At 40.2% G+C, this 23,719-nt stretch overlaps 1 protein-coding gene across 2 annotated transcripts in view; it reads left to right on the forward strand.

Annotated features, from left to right (window-relative positions):
• The window catches only part of Nalcn (sodium leak channel, non-selective), a 298,952-nt gene extending 278,225 nt beyond the window's left edge, over window positions 1-20,727 (forward strand). For both annotated transcript variants that reach the window (XM_059274302.1, XM_059274303.1), the window contains 12 exons: window positions 143-217; window positions 911-1,030; window positions 3,751-3,819; window positions 4,698-4,846; window positions 5,631-5,724; window positions 7,280-7,412; window positions 8,065-8,180; window positions 10,770-10,927; window positions 13,460-13,610; window positions 15,307-15,456; window positions 17,600-17,717; window positions 20,114-20,727. In XM_059274302.1, the coding sequence (XP_059130285.1) occupies window positions 143-217; window positions 911-1,030; window positions 3,751-3,819; window positions 4,698-4,846; window positions 5,631-5,724; window positions 7,280-7,412; window positions 8,065-8,180; window positions 10,770-10,927; window positions 13,460-13,610; window positions 15,307-15,456; window positions 17,600-17,717; window positions 20,114-20,307 (1,527 nt within the window). In that variant the 3' untranslated portion in view covers window positions 20,308-20,727. The remainder of the gene's footprint in view (window positions 1-142; window positions 218-910; window positions 1,031-3,750; window positions 3,820-4,697; window positions 4,847-5,630; window positions 5,725-7,279; window positions 7,413-8,064; window positions 8,181-10,769; window positions 10,928-13,459; window positions 13,611-15,306; window positions 15,457-17,599; window positions 17,718-20,113) is intronic.
• The last annotated feature ends 2,992 nt before the right edge of the window (window positions 20,728-23,719 follow it).

Below are 23,719 nucleotides of genomic sequence, written 5' to 3' on the forward strand. Positions count from 1 at the left end.
CCAGGAGCATTGCAATTGGGCATTGTCACTTGCAGCCTCTGATCTTTAGTAAAAGTAAAAATTGGTGCGTATGATAAGATGAGTGGCAGAGAGGGAAAAGTCTGTCTAGCCGATGTTACAGTGACTTGTGTTCTGGTTGCAGTGGGACGTCGAGGACCCTGTGACCGTTCCTTTGGCAACAATGTCAGTTGTCTTCACCTTCATCTTTGTCTTAGAGGTACAGTAATTAGTCTATTGCTCTGGTGGAAGCTAAGAACAATCAAAAGGAAAACAGTACCCCACTTTGATGGCACCTACTTCCAGCTCTGTGTTCTCTTGTTTTTGAAGAGGTGGATTTCATGGTCATCTCCTTTTGGGCCGTTCTGCTTAACTTTAACAAAGACTTCACTTTATATTTCCAAATTTTCTAACTGCTGAAACATTCCTACTAATTGTTGTGTCTGAGTGTTGGACTGCCTAGTAACAGGGTTTGCATGTTTGGAGCACAGGACACAAGCCACAAGCCAGGGATTCAGATTACAGCACAGATGTAAACACGCCAGCAGTGCAGCCAAGATTATCTAAAATGTTTTCCCTATGTCACATCTATTTACCATTCAATCTTTTTTGAATTTCAAGTGGATTATCATTTTTCTGTAAACTGGCTCATTTCCCAAAATACGGTTTTTCACTCAAGGTAGAAAAATAGCCTGCAATGAGTACTTATACATCAGTCTAGGGGAAAGAGTGTAGAGAATAAAGATATGCAGCCTACTTGCCTGTTAAAAAATGTATCTTTGTGATTAACTCTTTTATTAACTATATCCTACAGTTATATCCTATATATTTTATTAATTATATATAACATGACTTAATTGATTTAAACATGCCTAAGCACTTGCCCTGTGTCCTCCTTTCTTGCTTTCTTTAGGTTACAATGAAGATTATAGCAATGTCACCAGCTGGGTTCTGGCAAAGCAGAAGAAACAGATATGATCTCTTGGTGACATCTCTTGGTGTTGTGTGGGTGGTGCTTCACTTTGCTCTGCTGGTAAGCACATCTTTAAACTTTATTTTAGCTGATAGTTCAGTTTAGCTGCTCTTGGACATTATATCAAATCCCCAAATCCCAGCTTTGATCATGAAAGCCCTGGGACAAGCTTGCAAATTGTATATGCATACAAATATGTGTATATATGCACACACTTACACTTCTCACACAGGCAAATCTGGGTCTTCAGTGTGCAGAACTCAAAAAGGGCTAGAATCAGAAGACTCAGACCTTGCACTCTGAGACAGAGCAGCATCCATCCCACCCTATCACAAGCAAGATTTATAATGTAATCCCTATGTACTCAAGGCACTCTTCTCTCCCAGACATCTCATACCAATTCTCTGAACCCATCAATCTCTATATGTCTGAGGTCCAGCCACAAATCTACAGCCATTGGAAAATTTGGCTGTCTACAGTGGTGTTGCCCAATGGAAATAAAATATGGTCACTGATGTGATGCTGGCTCACACTGTATACTCTAAGCCAGTGGTTCTCAACATTCCTAATGCTGTGACCCTTTAATGCAGTTCCTCATGTTGTAGTGACCCCAACCATAAAATTATTCCCACTGCTACTTCATAATTGTAATTTTGCTATTGTTAGGAATAGTAATGGAAATATGTTTTGGAGACAGAGGTTTGTCAAAGGGGTCGTGATCCACAGATTGAAAGCCACTGCTCTAAGCATTATAGCAGCCTATAAGTCATAAATCATAAGTACCGTCTTTTCATTAGTCTTCTATAGGCCCAGTGTTATCAGTGTTCCACATTTTCCCATCCTCTTTAATATTAGAGGACTGACAGGAAGTATCCAGTACTCACAGAGCCCATTTGCTTATCAGAAGGATCTTGCTCTAGTTTGAATCTGCCGTAGAGTGGCCTTCTCAAACCAGTGGTTGCCTTCAGCATTAGAAGCTGCTTAGGTTCTCAAGCACCTGTATTCACCCTCTCAAATAATAAATGGCTTTGAATATAGCAATGAGAAAAGCACTGTAGGAGGATTAAGAAGAAAGCAATGAACAAAACAAAGACATTCACTGCTCTCATAAACATCATCGCCTGAAAAGCTAGAGAGACAAACCAGTGAGGACCATAGGTGTTCTGGGAAAGATGGAGATCCTATGTTCCCACGACAACTGTGAGGAGTGGGAAATGGCTTCATCAAAGAAGTCCTGGAAGGCATTTCCCTAAGGAACTGGGCTCCATCTACAGAATATTTCAGATGACCTTGGCTAGGATGAAAGGGTGCAGGGACTGGACAAAGGCAAGGTCTTGTGGCTGAAGAAGAAGGAGCCGGGGTATATAATACAGCACAAGGTTTGGACAAATGGAAACGTAAGTCTTTTTAGGACTTTGGAGTCCATGTGAAAAAATCATCCAGTCATTATCCCAGGGGCTGTGGTTGCCATGACTTCTAGAATATAAGGACTTTAATGTGTCTACAATAAATCCCAATCTGATATGGAAAGAAGAGGCAGAAAAACATGTCCTGATAGTATTTACTCTATCTGAACAGACTTTTGACTAAATGCTACTCACTCAAAATGGAAGAATACAGTAGGCTTCCTAATCTCAAATATCCCCCACAGAGGAAATTCTAAGCCACAAAAAAGTCTTTTCTATTCTGCTTGACTGCTTTTGTTCTTCCCCTGAGAAGAACCTCTGGTCTGAGAAAAACAATCATTCTTTGCCATATTTTGCAATGGACTACTGGGAAGGAAAGCATGGTCCGTGTATTCCATCCAACAATACTATGTGCCCACATTCCTGTCCTTTTGCCTCACCAAGGAGCTCAGTGGACCCCCTTCCCAGGGACCCATCTGGAACTGTTGTCATTTGGCTAGGCAGCTCCTGGAGAATGCTCATGCTTTGGCATCAGCTGAATGTCACTGTTGTTATGCTGTGGCCAGTGGCATCTTTGTTTCTCAGAAGAAGCCTTGTGAATCATAAGGCACAGAGTGATCTCTGGCCCTCAGCACACACTTAAAGAGCAAGCAGATGCAGTCCTCTTGAGCTGGGGGTGCGGGAAGGGGTCTTTTTCTAAAATGGGCTGATTTGTTAACAGGGGACTGATCTCAGAAAAAGTATCTTCAAGTGTTGCTGTTGCTAGAATAAGGTCCCATGTAGCCCAAGCTGGCCTTGAAGTCACTATGTAGTCAAGGATGACCTTAAAATTCTGATCTTTCTGCCTCCACTTCCCAAGTGCTAGGATTATACACATCTCTACTACTGTGGGTTTATGCAGTATGGGATATTGAACCCAGGGCCTTACACATGTTAGTCAAGACTTCTATCAGCTAAGCTGTATTCCCAACTCCTTCAAGCACTTCTTTTCAACATCTGACCACTCTTTGCCATGATGCCTTTATTTCCTGTCTCATTCAGCTCCCTCCCATTGCATGGCTACCCTGTGCTTTTCTTTCCCTGTCCTCAGAAGGGCTGGTCACTGCTTAATGTGAAATGAATTTCAAAATACAGAATTCAGTTGGGCAAAACAAAACCCAAAGTTTTTGTCTGAGATTTGATTTTAAATCTAATATTTATTCATGAGTTTTTGCAGTGACCTTTTCAGCACCTTTATTTTTATTTATCTTATAGGAATTTTCACATTTTATTAAACTAATTATTCACTAGACTTCACAGAAGACAAAATGAAATGGAACCATAGAAGGATCTTTTGTGCAAATTGTAAAAACCTGTCTTCTGTTTAAATTTCAGAATGCATACACCTACATGATGGGAGCCTGTGTGATTGTCTTTAGATTTTTCTCCATCTGTGGAAAGCATGTAAGTCTGTCATGCACAATCCTTTCAAAGGTCACATAAGCATTAAATCACTGGTGCCAACTGACCTCAGCCAATCTGGTTGTTATAGTCAACAAAATACTAAACATCATAAGTCAAGATTAATAAATATTAAATATCATGATGAATAAGTAGCTTAATTAGCTTAGACTATATTTCCTGTTTTTATTATGTTTATTATATTTGCTGAGTAAACTCAGTCATAAATGAAAGAAAACATGTTAACTCTGAAGCCAAAAGCCGATGTCATTCCTAATGTGCCTTAATTTATGTTTATTTAAATTAACTTAATTGCAAAGGAAATTTATAGTTAATGATAATGTTTCCATTACTCTAGATTCCTTGTTAGCATTTATGCACACCACACACTACCTGTGTTCTCCTTTTTATGGGATATTGTTTCACACATGGATTCTATATATCCATGTGATTGGTAGGTTTAATAATTGGTGGTTATTTAACATTAAACCATTCTTATATTCAGTTTTTAGGATGTCTGTGGGGGATAAATAAATTTACTTGCTATAGGTCAATAATGTGATAACCTTAAAAGGTCTGGGTAGCAAAAGAAGAGGAAGTGAAAGGATAAGAAGCTTGTGTTGTTAATTCAATTAATTTCTCTTGAGTGACTGAACTGTTTGAAGTGTGATTAAGGTTTCTCAATGCCAGATGGTTTTTGAATAATATTTAGATTTAATATCTAACAGGAAACAACTTTTCAAATGATGTACTTGGGAATTGCTATGCAGCCAACCTGATTATAGATTATTCACCAGCCTCTCCACAACTAGAACTAACTCTCCCTCCTTCTCTCCTCCTCTCTCCATCTGCCCTGACACCTCACCCACCCTCACTCACAGGTGACATTAAAGATGCTCCTTCTGACTGTGGTTGTCAGCATGTACAAGAGCTTCTTTATAATCGTAGGAATGTTCCTCTTGCTGCTGTGCTATGCCTTTGCTGGGGTTGTTCTGTTTGGTACCGTGAAATATGGAGAGAACATAAACAGGTCAGCGTGCATTTGTCTTCCTATTCATTTACTAAGCAAACTTTTACATAATAAAATCATGAATATCAGCTAAGTTTCTTAATTACTAAAGACTTAGGGGTGGTGTAAAAAGTAATCTGTTGGAAAATAAAATAAACATACATATTTTAAATGACATTTTCCAACTGACAAAGATAAGCATGTTTATTTTAGAATCCTAAAAAAATGCAAAAAATGAAACAATGAAAAAAAGATTTTTTAATACTACCCATTGTTGGGAATAACACTCCTAATTTCAGTAGTTTTTCTATCCATATATTTCCCTGAAATGCTCTGGGAATAAAACAGGTTTTTGGTGACTTTCTTTTTTAGCAAAATGTAGAAAGATAGAACCTATAAAATCACTCTGCTATGAGAAAAGCATTTTCAAAAGTTCATCTTCCACATTATAGAAGCATCTGCTTTGTTATCTTAAAGGTTCTAATATAATAAAACAGGTACAAATGGCAGGTGATTTATTTGGTAATGGTTGAGTTTTCTTTTATGACCAAGCAAAGGAAGGAATCACTTCTTAGTAGCCAAAGCTCACCCAACCATTCAAGATGAAAGTTAGTAAGCTGGTGGCCTTGTGAGAGCTGTCTGGTGAGGTAGCCGTACTGCCAGCAAGAGGCTCTAAGTTTTGGTAATAGTAACCTGGCAACCAAGCTTGAAAAAGCCATCGTTTTGGTGGTAGCCACCCATATTGCTTCATGACAATGGCAATTCATGCAATCTCCATTCTTTTCATTTTTTTTTCTTAAATTAGGCATGCTAATTTTTCTTCAGCTGGCAAAGCCATTACTGTATTATTCCGAATCGTCACGGGGGAAGACTGGAACAAGATTATGCATGATTGTATGGTAAATATCCCCTCATTTTCAGTGCCTCAACATAAACTCACATGCACATGGCAATAATATTCTTGTTAGCATAAAGGCCTTGAGTTTAAAAAAAAAAGAATAATCTGACCATCTAGTCCATAAGTTGCACTTTTTAACATTACAAGATATGAATAGCAAAAGCAAAATATCCAAAATATCCACTTAATATAACTCATAATAATATTTAATAATGAGCATTGTTCTTTCCTTCCTATCCTTCATAGCTTAGCAATCAAAACAAGGACATGTATTTAACACATACATAAGACACTCACCAAGTCCCTGGTTTGTCCTGGTCCATAGGCCTTCTGCAGGTCCAGAGGTTCCTCAAGGCACATATGTCATGTGGTTTGTGGTGTCCTGCTTTCTTTCCAATAACTCTGTGTTGTCCTCTGGTCATAGTGTTAACACTTGCTTCTTCAGGCATTTTTGCCCACACTTAAAACTGTGTGTTATATGTTCTTACAGCACTATATATTTGTTTGGACATGCATAACAGTTCTAGAAAACTGTAGAGTTAAACTTCTTTCTTTCCCCTCCCTCTCACCTCATAGACACCGATGATGTCCTACAGACATTCAGTGAAGGAGCCTATGTTGTTTAGGCAGGAAGCTGCTAGCCATGTATGGCTCGGTATTGAGCTACTGGTGTGACTAGTTGCATCTGAAGAACTGTTTTACATTCCATTTATTTTTGCTTGTTAATCAACATAAATTAAATTTAAATTACCACATGGAGCAATTTGCCCTTGTGCTGGCAACTGTGATGTTAAAGTGTGGTCAGCATTCAAGTAACAGGGGTATCTTTGTCATTAGCTTATCCCTAACACTTGGCACAAATATAGCATAGAGTAGGGCATAGGGAACTTTAAACATGAAAAATGGAGACCGAATTTATCAAATCAGGTACAACAAAAGGCAGAACTAAATAAATCCTATATAGGAGTCCCAAAAGAGTGTGTGGGGTGCAGGAGAAAGAGCTAGTTGTTCTGTTGAGAAACCAAGACAGTATCATAGAAGGGTTTGTGGGTCCTACAGAATACATGGCTTTTCATTATTGAACCTTATATATTTCTGTAACATCTCATTTTGGTGTCTCAGGATGGTGGATTAATCCTTATGCAACTTGAATGTGAATTTGGTATGTGTATTCTACTTATGTACAGATTAATTCATTGCTTAAGTCAGAAAAAAATAAATTCTCTTTATTTGACTTTCAAAAGTTTGACGCTAGGGACAATTGGTGAAGATGGGAAGGGTATCTCCCATGGGAAATCTGTTCATCTGCATTTTACTTCTATCAATGGCACTGAACTGGGGCATCTACAAGACCAAAATCATAACATAGATCAAATATTCTTGTAGAGTTCTGCTGCAAATGATGTGTGTATCTGGCATGTGTGGTTCTTGCATGATGGCTTTAAATCAACTACAACCATACTGTCATGAACACGTTCCTTGAGCACTATGATCACAAGGTATCTATGCTCTTCAGTTCTTTCGCTCTCCCCTCCATGTCCCCCACTGCCTCACAGGTTCAGCCTCCATTTTGTACTCCAGATGAATTTACATACTGGGCAACAGACTGTGGCAATTACGCAGGGGCACTTATGTACTTCTGCTCATTCTATGTCATCATCGCCTACATCATGCTGAATCTGCTTGTAGGTAAGATATGTTCATGGAATTATTTTTTCATCTCTTCAAACTCAGGTACTTAGATAATTATGTACAATTTTCGAGTAATTATCCTGGATTGCTTGGGGCGAGTGTTTCATGGCATTAATTATAAATTGTTGCCTCTCAACCCAGGAGCTGAAAAGACCTTTGAAAAGCATGGAAATGGCAGTTGATTGCAGTTTCGAGAGTTGTCCTATTTATTATGCTCATTAATTCCCAAAGAGCTTTTCCCATAGATTGAGCTGAACACAAATCAGGGAAAGCTACTTTTATAGCCTCAAAATATCACATTTTTTGTTTTAAAAGATGTATTTTTTCCACCCAGCTGTGGGGCCACCCAGACCCAATATGACCCTTTAAAATGCCCTGGAACTCTCAAGTAAGAGTAGGAGCCAGCTGGCATGAATGCCTACACAGAGTGCTTTTGAGCCCATGACCCTCATGTTTTGGAAAGGCAAGTGCTGAATAAATAGCTTAGTCCAAGTGAGAAACATGCCAGCTTGGAAACTTTACTGAAATCACTTTGAAAAATTGGCTTTATAATGTGAATGATAACATCTATTATTTATAATAGATGTTTTACTTTTTCTAAAAAGTGACACATTAGTCTACTTCTCTAACATCTGAATTTTTTTCTTAGCCATAATTGTGGAGAATTTCTCCTTGTTTTATTCCACTGAAGAGGACCAGCTTTTAAGTTACAATGATCTTCGCCATTTTCAAATCATATGGAACATGGTGGATGATAAAAGAGAGGTAGGAACTGTGTGAGTGTGGCTCACTTGCTTACCAAGCACACATAGGATCCTGGTTTTGATCCCCAACACCACACAAAACTGGGTGTGGTGGTTCATGACTGTACTCCCAGCACTTGGGAACTGGAAGCAGGAGAGTCAGATGTTCAAGGTCTTCCTCAACCTAGGGGTAGGGGAATGGGCCATTGTTTCCTGCTCCATCTCAAAGAGAACAAATACATATTTTAAGAGTCTTTGGACTAAAATTTGACATAGACTAAATTTGGAACGGTTACTACTGAATTGCAGAAACCTGTCATTGAGTCAGAAGTGTGTGAAAGGACAGGGTGTAGAATGGCCTCTTCCCGTGTTCTTTCCAACCGTGAACAGCCTGGTCTTTAGACTTTCAGAAGGTCAGCAAAGGAAGAAAACTAAAGGGCATCTGCCATGGGCTTGAGCAAAAGAAAGGAAATTGCAGGTCCCAGAGGGAAAACCTACTACAGACTTACCATCACCTCAACCTTAAGCAGTCATCTAGATGAAACACATATATGAGTTACAAGTGACGTCTGAAGGTGTAGCTCAGGTTTGAGTGTTTGCTGAGCATGAAAGAAGCCCAGGCTTCAATCCTCAGCACTACCAAAAATAAATTATTTGTATGGATACCTGGTTATTTTGAACTAGTTAGTATGTAAATATCTTAACTAGTATTTCAAGAACATTAACCAAAGCAGAGACAACTTACTTATTTTCACTTACCTCCTTTCCTTTCCCTTCTTTCCCCTTTCTCCTTCACAGCATCCTGCATGTTCTTCTCTTCTTCTTCCTCTCCTCTCTGACATCTTTTTAATCTTTACTTTACAAAAGCAAAGCACAGGTCTAGACACTGAGATAAAGCAATTCCCAAATGGCAAGGTTTCTGTGCCCGTAGAGTTTATGTCCTAAAGGAGGGGCAACCCATGAAGGTGAGATGGTACTCATGGCACAGGTTATTATCACTAGTCCAAAATAATGCTTCAGACTTTTAATTCTTTGCAGTATCACTACAACACCACAAATGAAAGAACTCACACCTGAGTTCACATGACAACTCACAGTCAAAACTCAGGCATGTTAATAATAGTGTATAAAATCACTACCAGGATATGTATATAAGGCATGTATAAAACATAAACAAATGGCACTTGTGCCTGTAATCCTAGTACATGGGAGGCAGAAGCAGGAGGATCGGGAGTTTGACAGCCTTAAGTTTAAGGTCAGCCTGGGATACATAAGAACTTTTCTGAAAAGATTAAAAATAAAAAATACATGAGTGAATTTTATGCTTAGACCTGAATCTTATCCTCAATATAATTCATTCTATAGATGTAAATATTCCAAAGCCCATAAAACCCAAAATGTGAAACACCTTTGGGCCTAACATTTTGGTAGGAGATATTCAACTCATATTAGTTCCAGAAGTTAAGACTTTGTTGAAGAAGGCAGAAAGTGGATGGGCTTGGGGTAGATCCTTTAGCTGGGAAGCTGATAGTTGAGCTCACATCAAGAAATGAGAAAAGTTCAACCATGGAATGATCTACCTGGGAAGACCTAAACATAGTTCAGGAAGAGTTGAGAGTACAAAGGCAAGGAGCTAGCATAGACTCTGGAAGACAAGGTGTGGTCACACCCCAGGGTCTGCAGGACAGGGTATGGCCTCTTCACCCTGCTTTATTTTCTGCCTACACTAGTACTCTCTGTCCCCCAATTGGGCTCCAGTCTCTTGTGAACTTGTGGAAGACAAGGATACTTGGTCTGGTTCTTTTGTCTCATCTAGCTCTGCATTTTTCTCTGTTACTGTTACCCACAGGAACTGGATCTCACCTGATATGTGCAGGAAAGACCACACCCCCATTCACACTGACATCCTAATGACTAGCATGAAGCCCTAGATCGCCAGGCTCATTCAAAGATATAGTCAGAGTTGGTGTATTAGGCTGTGTTACATGGAATAGAGTGATAACTTTGAGTCTCAGTGTCCAGATTTATCCCAGAAGGAGAGCAAAGCTGAAGCCTCATTGTCTTATCTGTAAGTTGTTCTAATCATTGAGAAGATCTACAAAGAAGGTGTTCAATGGAAGCAAAACAACAAATGTTAAGAAGTCCTAGGACCTTAATTAAGTGGGGAGGGTTGTGTACATGTGTACTGCCTACTCTTAGGAAGATATTCATCAAGGATGCATGTGCTGGGAATAAGCACTAAGGGCTGGCTCCAGGGAGAGCTACATAGATGTTCCTTACCCTCCCTGGCTCTGAAATCAATGCTACGATATCCACTGGACCAGAGGAGCAGAAAGCTATTGCTCAGTACTTCACATCACATGTTTAGCACACATCATTCTGCCTAGCTTCCAAAGAAACTAATGACTTTCTTCCTGTCTGGCACTATTTATGCTGGTGATCCCTCTGCCTCAGCATCCTTGGTATTTGGATTATAAGTCTGAGCCACCAGTCTTGGCTCATAGATTCATTTTGTTGTCTGGGTTTCCCTGTAAAAAGAGATATCTTCCCAGTGAATACCTAGGGGCTTCCTAATGACTCACTTTGCTGACCCTTGTACTGTCTCACCCAGGGTGTTATCCCTACCTTCCGAGTGAAGTTCCTGTTAAGGTTGCTACGTGGAAGGCTGGAAGTGGATCTTGACAAAGACAAGCTCCTATTTAAGCACATGTGCTATGAGATGGAGAGGCTACACAATGGTGGTGATGTCACTTTCCATGACGTCTTGAGGTATGAAGCTGGCTCCACAGCCCAATATCACAGAGATTTACTGAGGCTAGAAATGAAAGCTGTGACACACAGAGGCCCACAAATTCAATTACCAAGGATGTTTGAAACCTGAGTTGCCATAATGTCATTGTGATAAGGCAAGGGCACACTTTCTAGGCATGAAGTAGTCTTTCTCACTGCTTCATAATGATCATGTCTGATCAATGCCTCACACAAGAAGGATAGGAAGCAGTGACCTGTCATCCCAGAAGGAAAGAAAGAAAAGACCTGGAGGGAATGGTTCTATCTCTTTATTTTGGGATGAGGGGATGGTCCTGCAAGAATTAAGTGACTTGCTTGGGGTCACCTGGTTCCTTGACAAATATGGACTGAAATCCATATCTTCCTACTCAGGTGAGTCTGGTAAGAATCTGCCCCACCTACCATTTCACAATTGCCCCTGTTGCTTAAAACACTACATTTTCTGCATGTTTTATGAGCACCAGACGGGACAAAGGCTCAAACTCGGCTCTACCTGTTAGTCTCTCTTAGGAGCATCTGTGTTATCTTGCTAGGGCCACTGTGCTCCAGTCCCAACAACAGAAATTTGTTGTTCATGGTTCCAGAAGAAAAAAACCTGAAGTCGAGGGCAGGGTTGGTTTCTTGTAAGGTTGTGAGGAAGAATCTGTTATAACCCTCCCCTAGATCTTCCAGTGGCTTCTTGCAATGTTTAACTAGCAGTGTGATCTACACTGTGATCTCTGTCTTCATCTTCACAGGCCATTGTCAGCACACACACACACACACACACACACACACGCACACACACGCACGCGCACACGCACACGCACACGCACACACACACACATGTGTATTATCCTATTTGTAAGGACAGTAATTATCTTGGATTAAATCCCTAGATACTCTAGTCTGGCCACATCTTAACTAGGTCTGCAGTGAACTCTACACATAAGGTCACAATCTGAAGCTCTTGACAGAAATCTTAAAATATCATTTATGTTCCACAAGTCCTTTCAAGTTACAGTGTCATTTGACCTCAAATGCATATTATTTAATGAGCCAAAAAGAACGTATGTCCCATATCAAGGAAACTAAATGAAAGATCTAATTCAATATAGGTGATTTCCTTCATGTGAAACATCATTGTAAGAAACCCTTCACAAACTTCCCTGCCAGTTATCTGTGACACAGAAACTGGCTTGAACATTTGATTGACTGTAGCTGTGTTACTCATGTTGCATATACCTGGCATGTTAAATGTTGGATATTGTCACAAATTTGGGGGTATGTCAGGTAGATAAAACTCCACTTGTAGATAAAAGAAGGAAAAAAAAGTCAGACTAGCAAAGGAAGGGCCTAGGGAAAGTTCCCTAAAGTTACTAATTTTGCCTCTTACTATCATTTTGTCCATGAAAAAGCTAAGGAGCACAGAAAAAGATGGGGCAGGATTGTGTGTGAGAAAGAATGACATGCCCCTCAGAATGTTGATCTTTCCTTGTGGTGGTAGAGTGTTTTTAGGTTAGCTACAAAGCACCCAGACCTACTGTTTTTATGAATAATTAGCATTTGGCCTCTCTAGAGCATTGCAGTGCATCTGAACACAAGGGACCCAAGCAAAGCTAATGGTGGTGATGTTGGGCCTCCATGCTCCACAGAAGTAAAATAATAATGAAATTTCTGATAAGTCTGGAGAACTTAGAAACATTTTATAAAACACAATGCAGTATTTTCTTCCACAATGGGAACACATTTATCAAAGAAGAGAAAAACAATAACCCAGTACTACTAAAGTTATTATGCTGTGACTTGAGCTCTGATGGTGGCCTCAAGCTCACAATAGAGGTTGTTTGAGAGTCCAGAGTACTGAAGCTACACTAAATACTACTAGATAGGTTTATATTACCCTTTGGCCAATCCCTGCTAGGAATTATCTGACTGCCTCTCTGCACAAAAATGTTAGTTTTACTTACCATTGTCTGGACCTGTTGAGCCAAGGACTAAATGAAAGAGATTACTCAGCTCTAGCTTGCATATTCTGAAATTAATAAGGAAGATGCAGAGTGATAAACGAATAGAGAGGGAAGAGGAGTGTGGCATGCATAACTCATAGGCAAGGATATTTACCATCACCAATTAGTGCTAACCATGAGAAAAGAGTGGATGGAATAATCTTTCTGCAAAGAACATTCCAGAATATGTATTTGACAGCTAGAGCTGTGGATACCTCCTAACCTGGGTCTTCTGTAGTATAAGCACTAAATAGTAGTGTTATTAGCACTAATTCACTGTTCTAAGTATCTCATAGATATTAACTTGCCAGGTTATTGAATAAGGTAGGTACCAAGCCTATCCTCAGCATTTATACAATGGAAGGGAGACACAGAGGTGACATAACCAGCCACTCACCCAGCTGTGAGAGGCATTAAATGTTACACTGATTGCCTGGAAAGATGTATTCTCTGCATTTTGAACATCTGAGGCTCTAAACACCAGATGAATCTGACCAGTGTTGTTACTGTTCCCATCTTCTAGCATGCTCTCCTACCGCTCTGTGGACATCAGGAAGAGCCTGCAGCTGGAGGAGCTGCTGGCAAGGGAGCAGCTGGAGTATACCATAGAGGAGGAGGTGGCTAAGCAGACCATTCGCATGTGGCTGAAGAAGTGCTTAAAACGCATCAGGGCTGTGAGTGAACCACAAGCACCAGGGCTGGCTTTCTTTTCATGTTGCTGTGATAAAATACTCTGACAAAAGCAACTTAAATGAGAAGGGCTTATCCTGGTTCACAGTTCAAGGGTATAGTCCATTATGGAGGGGCAGTCAAGATGGCAGGAATTTAATCACATGACAGGTGTTGTATAATCACATCACATCCACATTCAAGAAATAGAGAGAATAGATATAATGCCAGTGTTCAGCCCACTTTCCACATTTTATATAATCTGTTGCTCATTCACAATTATGATAAGTCTTTCCACACCAGTAATCAAGACAATCCCCCACAAGCATGCTCAGAGGCCCATCTCTCAAATGATTCTGGATTCTGTCCAGTTGACAATTAACACCATTACACACACACACACACACACACACACACACACACACACACTCACTCACTCACAGTCAAAGAAAGAGGAGCAAAAGAGAAGAATGTCCTCAATAGTACAGCACAACCCTTCAGCGACTGGCCTGATATCCCTTAAAATGCATCATCTTCATCCGCTCAGGGTGTCTGATGCTGCTACCGCCTTAACTCTACTCCAGCTTCAGCCTCATTCTCCTCAGGAGGCTCCACCACACATTTCAATTGAATCAAATTTGTATAACATGAAGGTTTAAAAAACAATTTATTGGTATTAAAATATTTATGATCTCCATTCATTAAACTCAACTGTACAAAATCCCAAAAATATCTAATGAGATTGAATTTACAAAACTACTTTTAAATTGCTGCAAAAAGTTCCAACATATGGTTTATCATGTTGTTTGGTCTCCAAAGACCATCTCTCATGGAATTTTAATGACGTGCCTGCTGCCTCCTAAACTGTAAGTTTGTGTGAGACTCTCACTTATTAATGAACATATACTCCATTAGCATATACTGTGTTCTCAGTGAGTACTTCTAGTGGGCAACTAACATTTATGAATGTTTTGACTTATGCTTCACATACAGAGAAGAAAGGCAAACCAATCAGTAAATACTTCCTGCAATGCAATTAATGTTATGTAAGATTTGTTTGATCCTGCCCTTCAGAACAACACCCACTATAGAAACATGCATTCCTGTTAGAGGAAAAAAAAATCCCCAAAGAAAATAAACACTCTAGCATAGCCTCCTAGAGCAAGGCCAGCTGCCCACTGCAACCCAATCACAGCAAGGCTACCATAGCTCTGATGGTTCCAGGGATTACAAATGTCCTGCTCAGACCCTGAGGAGGCTGCTGGATTGGCCTACCAGGATGCCCTACAAAGTCTAGAACCAAGACAGGAGTAAGTTTTCTCCTCATCTACTAAAAACTCTTTGGTGCTTACAACTTTCAGAAAAGTGGAGGGAGGGGACTGGCATTGGTTAAATGAGGATAGAATTAAATAATAAAGAAAAATAAAACACCCACATTAGTTATTTTAAATAACTAACATGGATGAGTAGAACAAGTCCAATTGTTAAACAAATGGAAAAGGTGGGAGATACTTCTAATCTCCAAGACATATATCAATCTAACAGCCTCAAAACTAGTTCAAGATTCTTACTTGGAATTTCCTAAGAGGTTGGCAAACCCATAGGTCTTCAAAGAGGGAAGAAGAAACTGTGACTTGGTGGGAATGGGACAAAGAAGCTAGGTATCTTTCCCCCTTATGAAAGCACAGCATCTTCCTATAGAAACAGCAGCAGTCATGCAGCATCATCCACAGCCTGAGAGAGAGCCAGCAGCAAGAGCTGAGTCGCTTCCTGAATCCTCCCAGCATTGAGACCACCCAGCCAAGCGAGGACACTAATGCCAACAGCCAGGACCACAATACACAACCTGAGGTAGGAGATGAGGTATCCTTCATCCAAGGATGTTCTGTGGGAGTTGATCCTGGCCATAGACATCTCAGACAAAGTGACAGTATTTTTCAGGTGAACTTTTGTTGCAAAAGAAACAAAAATAATGAGAATATGTACATCCAGATGTTTTTATTTTGTCACTTAGAATTCAGTTGAGATTTTCTTGGTAAAATTATGGTTTGTATGGTGTGTTAGTCAACTTTATGTTACTAAACAAAATATCTGAGATAATCAGCTTAGAAGCAGGGAAGGTTTACTTGGCTCTCAGTATGAGATTCTTCAGTCCAGGGGTGATTGGCTCACCCACTGTACAAGGCTATAGTGAATTAGTATATCATGATGAAAGTGTGGGAAAGTGTGGTGGCCAGGGAGCAAGAGAGATAGGAAGGGGATGGGACTCCAAAATCCTGTTCAAGGACAGCCCCCCCAACCCCCATAACAACTCAACTTCTTCCCATTAGGCTCCATCTCCTAAACATTTTACTACCTCCCATTAGTGTCTTAGGCTAGAGACCAAACCTTCAACTTATGGGCCATTCAAGATCCAAACTACAGAATACATATACTAAAAATGGTTAACATCCTGAATATTGTTTGCTTGCTTCTTTTGTCGAAAAGATTAATATTTTCATAATAGCTAAACTTGAGCATAGAAATATGTGCTTAAAAAGATTATGATTTACATGAAGCCTTGCCATAAATGTTTTCTTCCCTTTAGCACATCTTGGAAATTTTCAGTAAAGCTAGAAAAATGGATGCACTTGGCTTTCGACCCTCTTCAATAATCAAATGCATTTAGGGATTTATCCTTTCTTATTTGGGCATCAGAAGAGCATTTAGAATTAAGAAAAAATATTTGAGTAGCTTCTGTCTATTAAAACACAGCTAGTTTCATTTTCAAAATTGTTCTACATGTGTATTCAAAAACAAAACAACAACAACAACAAAAACAAGAATTACCCGCATCTGGGAGAGCTCTGTGCTATGAAGAGCAGCTGGCAGGGAGGCCCCACCCATTTGTGTGGCTGCAATAATGATTTGATGCTAATCACATGGAGTCCATCCAGCACACTGTTCAGTGCCTCCAGTTTTGCTGAGCTCGTGATGAACAGCAACACAGTCGGGGTGAGGGGCAAATTGAAGCATAAGGCTCCATGGGCCAGCAGAGGCTCCAAACAGACATGTTATATTCCGGTACAGTTTTGGGTGAGTTTCGTGGCTCTCTACAAGTAACCAGGAATCACTTGTCTCCTTCTCCACAGAGTCTATGAGAGCAGTCAGCAAAAGAGGTAAAAAGAAAGATCTACAGGTCTGGCCCAAAGACATTTGGCAATGCTTTATGAGGAGGAACCAGATCAGGTTTAGACAGGACAAATGATAGAAGGGAAGTGATGATTTCAGAGCTCTCAAAGAGGTATCCCAAAAGCCAAGGGTGTGGGGAGAGTGTTTAAAGGTTTAAAGTGTTGTGAAAACCAAGACAGTGAGGGGCTGGAGAGACAGTTGCTATTCCAGAGGACCCAAGGACAGTTTCCTACACCTACATCTGACAGCTCACAACCGCCCATAGCTCTAGCTCCAGGGCATCCAGTGCCCTCTTCTGGCCTCTGTGGGTACCTGTACATGTGTGGCATACACTTTTGTAGATGCACACACACACACACACACACACATGCACGCACACAAATAGATAGATAGATAGATAGATAGATAGATAGATAGATAGATAGATAAAGTAAATCTAAAAAAAAAAGATGATAATGGTTAGGAAAGAACACGATGCCAGAGATAGAGGCAAAGTGCCTACAAGTCCTCAGCATCAAGTAGTCCTCAGTTTGGGCTTTCCTGGGGCCATCAAATTGACAGTGAAGATAACTGTCACATGTAGTCTTCAAATGTCTCTGATATATTTCAAAATAACTAGAAAAGTCACAAATACACAGAAACGGTAGACATTTGAGGAGCCTAAAGTGGGAATTACCCTGACTTCATCATTGCATGTTATAAGCATGTGATAATTACCATACTATACCTCATAAAGCTATATAAATATTTGTGACAAATTAAATATGTGTTTTTTTTTTTTAAAGAGAAAGACCCACAGCTGACTAACTCTTCTCCCATGTAGACAAGCAGTCAGCAGCAACTCTTGAGCCCTACTCTGTCAGACAGAGGAGGAAGTCGACAGGATGCAGCAGATCCTGGAAAACCCCAAAGGAAGTTTGGACAATGGCGTCTGCCCTCAGGTAGGTAAATCAGTCATTTCTCTACCTATTGGGGGCATTTAAGAGGCATTTTCTCTCTTTTTAAATTTTGGGTCTTAGATTTTATTTAATATGCAGATCTCTATTAGTTCACCTTCTGTCACTATAACTTATATGGGAGAAAATCCACTTAAAGAGAAGAAAGTTTTATTGGCTCACTTTGTTGGAGGTTTCAGCCCACACTTAGTTTATCTGTTGCTATTGGGCCTGTAATAATGCTGCATAGCATAGTGGGAATGTATAATGAGGAAGTTGCTCACCTTATCACACCCAGGACAAAGAGGAAAAGATTGGCATCCCACAATCTTCTTCCAGGGCATGAGCCCAGTGAACCAAGACCTACTAGGTGCCATCTTTTAAAAGTTCTACCACTTCCCAATAGCACAAGTTGGGACCAAGCCTCCAACACCCAGGGCCTCTGGGGACATTTCAGACCCAAACAGGGTGTGTATCTGATTATCATAGACAGTGAAACAATGAAATGTATTCCCTTATCAGAAACATTCTCCTCAAAGTAACTTCTCTAAATATAACTATATCGGCCCTCATTTTCAGCTGCCATCCCTGAGAAGACGGCACCTGTTAACAAAATGAGATGTTACAGCCAAGATCCAGAAAGAGAGGAGGAAGAGGTTTCCAAGGGCTTCCTGGGTACAGTCAAGGCATCTCAAATATGGGCAAAACTTATCTAAGAAGGAATGGGTAGATATGATCTTCAGAAAATGCCACGGAGTTCTCAGAAAAGGCTCAGGTCCCACTTTAACACAACACATGCTGTGTAGCTGAGCTTATCACCCCCTGGCATGAGCTTCTTTATCTCAATGACAGCAGTAACAATGACAAACCTTCATGTAGCACTGACCACTGTGTGCCAATCACTACTCCCAGGGCATTACCTGGGTCATTCAGTCCTCACAGTTCTATTATTCTCCACATTTTACTGACTTAGTAAGAGTTCTCTTTCAAAGAAATGTGAGGTGCCAGAAAGCCAGAATGATCTCAAGAAGGGACACTCAGGAATTGGGGAGGAGCAATTCTACACACATCCCAGTCTCCTCTCTATTAAGATCTAAGCCTATGGTGAAATAGAGCTTCATTCTCTCCTCTAACCATGCTCAGCTTCAGCCCCACCCAAGTGAGAATGGGTGACCCTGAAACGTCTTCTGCCACATGTCTGTTCACAAAGCAGATGGTAGTACAGTTTACATTTTGAAGCTACAGGTGTACCATGGGTCTTAAAGCCACCAGTAAGGAAGGACCTGATGAGGGATCAGAGAGGACATAATTTTTGTCTGGTCTAAGCAAAGATAGGAGAGGCAGGAAGCAAGATTGAGTAGGCTAAGGGGCCACAATGTGAAAATCCTTAAATGACAGACTAGGCAATTTCAATTTCATACTTTGAGCAGTTAGAAAGGAGACATTAAAGACTTCTGAGAAAGAAATGACACTTGCCACCTATGCTTTAGAAAGACTGATGAGACAACACAGCCGAGAGTTCACTTGCCTCTGGCAATGACAGGCAGTGACCTGGAAGCAGGTGACAGGCTACAGGATATTACAGCAGTCTGGACACAAGTGATAAGGGCATGGTCCACACTGCTAGTCCAACACTACAGGGCAGATGTGAGAGATGACCTGGGGAGAATGTCCCTCCTTGGTGTTCACTTAAATGGGTAACAGGAATGCTATCCAAGTATCAACAGTAGTGCTTGTCTATGTAGCCTCAAGGTGAAAAATGGTGATAACCACAGAGACAAGCAGGGGCATACAAAGTATGAGGGGGCAAAGGGAAATGTGAAGAACATTTTAAGGAGGCACCAAGCCTCACACTTTGTCAGGTCATCTCAGTAACCCATCTTCAGCCTCCCAGCCCTACAGTGAGCACATTTGCATTCTCTTCATTTTACAATGGAGAAAATTTAGGTTCAGAGACAGGTACTTGTCAGGGACTTCATATCTGTAGATTACACATGGGACACAAGACCAAGGACACAAGACCAAAGCCGCTTCTTTCCACACCTGCTCCCTACCCCATCTCTCCTTTTGAACTACACTATCACTCTTTTGTTTCCCTAATGAACACCAGCTTAAACATACCACTGTAACACTTCTACTTTGCACAAATTGGGGCTATTTGTGGTTTCTACCTTCCTTAAAGTAAAAAGAACCAGAAGTATGCTTTCCCAAGAGTTATTGTTAGCTGTTTAGGCATAAGTTTATTGGAAGAATCAAACACTAAAAAGGTTTCTTACTTAACACCTGGAGATAGGAATTGGGAGCCAAAAGCATCACTGCTCAGAGTATCATGATTTTCCAGGAATTGCTAAAGCATGCTGAAACACAACCAATTAATAATGGGACTCTTCTTAATTCCACAGCTCCCAAACCAATAAGCCATTCAGTGTCTTCAGTTAACCTACGGTTTGGAGGAAGGACAGCCATGAAGTCTGTGGTGTGCAAGATGAACCCCATGCCAGACACAGCTTCCTGTGGCTCTGAGGTTAAGAAGTGGTGGACCAGACAGCTGACTGTGGAGAGTGATGAGAGTGGAGATGACCTTCTGGATATTTAGACAGGAACCAAGACAAAGGTCACAGGGTGAAAACTGTCTAGTAGTTTCCTGCATCATCCAGAGCAATCTGTAATCGCTATAAACTGAATTTCACCTTGGTGTGGGATTTTCTAAATTGATTTTTGTCCATTTGTAGGAATGGTCTGTCAAAGCACTATGTATTGTGGATTACTGTCATGTATTAAAGACTGTTTGGGGCTAGGGATATAGTTCAGTGAAAGATCACTTGTCCAACATGTGCAAAGCCCTGTGTTTGAATCATAGAAACACAAGAAAAGAAAGAAAATGTATATAATGTCACTATTGCTAATATTAGAAGCTGCATCAGTAGCAGCTGTATATCAAACATTCATATATATTCTGTCTGTGTAAGCTAAGATGTAGTCATCTGCTCTCTTATATGTTATCACGGCCCCTCCCAAAGAGTGCTAAGCCCAAAGTGGCCCATATTCATAGTACATGAGTTATAGTCTAGTTCATTTTTCCCCATTTCCAATAGAGAAATTATTTATGATTGATCTGAAAAGGTCAGCACTGAGCTCATGCTAAAATGATAACAGCTTTAAAACTACAGATTCTGAATTTTTAAAAGCATATTCTTTTTCTCATGTTATTTTTAAAAATATGCATGAAGTGTTCAGAAATCAGAGAAATTTGATTTCTGTCTTTGAGTACTCTAATGAAAGTGTTGCCTGCTTCCAAGAAAGTTGTGTGTTCAGGTCCCAAGTAAAGGATCTGGCCCCAGACACTAACTGGTGTAAAACAAACCAGTAGGCAGATCACTTCAGGGACATGGGGAAATAAAAATTATTTGAAATCTTGAAAAATCCTTTGAATAACTGAGTTTAGAAAACAGAATAAAAGTGTTAGACTCAATTTAGTTAAAAGGTTTACATTTGAAAGGTTATCATGAACTCCATGGTTTATCTTTGCTGCAGCCATTTAGCTATGAATCAACTGGGCATTATGGGTTGGCTCGAATACGTGGTTGCTGTGCTAGTTTCAAAATAATTTCCTTGCTGTCAGAATCATGTATAGAAATGATAGAAGTGTGAAAGAACATCACTCTGAACCCAATTTGGGAGTACCATACTTAATTGTATTTTTCCCACACATCAATGGTCCATGTCCTCGGGGTAAATTAGAAATACAAAATGACTGGGAAGTACTGGTAGACCCTGGACTGGACCTCCCCAAATTGTCATTGTCAATTGCAGATTTGATGTTCAGATTATTTTAAGAGATTGAGTATGTAAAAATTCTCTGAATCCTGGGTTGCTTTATGATATCCCTTTCTCCATTTAACATTCTTCAAATAGCCAAACATCACATCCTTTCTATATAAAAGATGTAATATTATGTGACCATCTATTGCTTATATGGTTACTTGTACCTATGAGATAATAGGCAATTCAAGTTTGTGCATCCAGGGGGGATTTTTATTTGGTTTTATGTTCATTTGGAATTTGAGTTTTGTATATAAAAACAAAATAAATATTGGATTTGTAAAAGAATTTACAATGATCTAGTTATCATTTTTAAACCCTTTCCTTATACATGTATGGGATGCAGCACTCTGTAGTGGGCATTTTGCAAACCCTATATGGAATATTTAATCCATATTGGTTGGCAAAAACTCTGTCCCTGGTAATCATTTAAGGTCAATTCTCAGAGCCAGAATGTTCCTCTTTAAGGTTGTGCTAACAAGGCTAGGTGACTATCACATGCCTTCCAAACTCATGATGAGGCAGAGAAGGTAATCGTGGCCAGAGCATGGGTTGGCATTAGTGCTGAAAGAAGGAAATAAACTTTTTTTTTTTTTTTTTGCTCATTACATTGAGTAATAGAGCTTCACTCCCACTAAACATTGGGTCCTTCCTGGAAAGTCTGGAATGAACACTTGGGAAAGCATCATCATCACTCATTCTGTAGTGAAGCAAAGACAAAATAGCAATGCATTCAAAGCTGTGGCATCCCTACACTTAGTTAAGCCAGCAATGCCTCCTGGATAACTGAAGCGTGTGACTTACCTGAAGCAGACAGAGGACAGGTCAGTAAAGACAGGCACTACCTCTTTTAGGTTTTACCCAATGAAATATGCAGGTTGAGTGATGCAGATGGAAAACTAGATCCACCCATGTTCTCTGGTCCTCAGGGAACCAACACAGTGACAAACCTGTCATCATACCACCTACTGCCTTTAATTAAGGGAGCTGTCAGGTCCAAGGACACAGGAACTCTTGAGGGGTGCAATACTTTATGCAGAACCCCTGAGAGAGAACAGACCACACAGACAAGGTCCATATGGCAACTCAAAAGGGCTCAATGGGAATAGGATGGGACAGAAAAGCTGTATGATGACATTCAAATATTCCTAGTGATTTTTCCAGACCAATGCCCATGATCGGTAGTAGCTCTCTGATTATACCCCGAGATGGTGAATATGATAAGGGCACATAGAAAGAAAGTGACTATTAAAAAGCCTTCCATAAATGTGGTTTCTAAGCCAGACATTCCTGCCTGTCTTTCATCGTTGGATGTGGCTAACTAGAGATTGGTGGGTTCAATATTTTATGTGTCAGTGGTGGTCTTTCTCACAAAGCGTTCAATGAATCCTAAAATTTGAACTAAGCAAAAGCAGCGTATCACTAGTTGAAGTTGGAGTGAAGATAAGGAGAACCTTTTTCTTACCTACCATTAAAAGCTGGAGTTTCCCACCAAACAAGAAAAAAAAAATGGTAAAAGTTCGAGCCTTTGGCACCTGTGAATGAGATCTCTTTTGGAAGCACTGTGTTTACAGAGATAATTAGTTAGGACCTCATACTTGAATAGGATACCTAAATTTAGTAAGATTTGTCTCCTAGTAAGAAGAAACACAGAGGGAGCAAAATTCGATATGAAGACACAGACATACAGAGAAGGAGGCCATGTAAAGATGGAGGCAGAGACTGGAGGGGTGCTGCCATCAGACAAGGAACATTTGAAGCCATGAGACACTGCAAGATTCAAGAGAAGCCGCTCCTCAATGGGCTTCAAGAGGAGCCTAACTTTGCATTGTCAACTTGTAAATAGCAGAATTTAAGAGAACCAACTTTCGATGTTTGTAGCCACCTAGTTTATAATGCTTTATGACAGTCACCCTAGAACATTAATACACAACCCCAACTCACTCCCAAAGATTGCCAACATTATCCTAGTATGCCAAGAAACGCAGATTTGAAAATACCAGTATAGATCCAAGATTTGTTATTGTTGTTTATTGATATATTTTTCAGGGTCTTATATAACCCAGGATGGCCTTAAAGTTGACGTGTAGCTGAGGATGACCTTAAACTACTGATCTTCCTGCCTCCACCTCTCAAATGCTAAAATTGCATGCTTGTGTCATCAGGCCCAACCAAAGATCATAAGT

The sequence above is a fragment of the Peromyscus eremicus genome, chromosome 9, assembly GCF_949786415.1.
Source record: "Peromyscus eremicus chromosome 9, PerEre_H2_v1, whole genome shotgun sequence".
NCBI classification, from domain to species: domain Eukaryota; kingdom Metazoa; phylum Chordata; class Mammalia; order Rodentia; family Cricetidae; genus Peromyscus; species Peromyscus eremicus.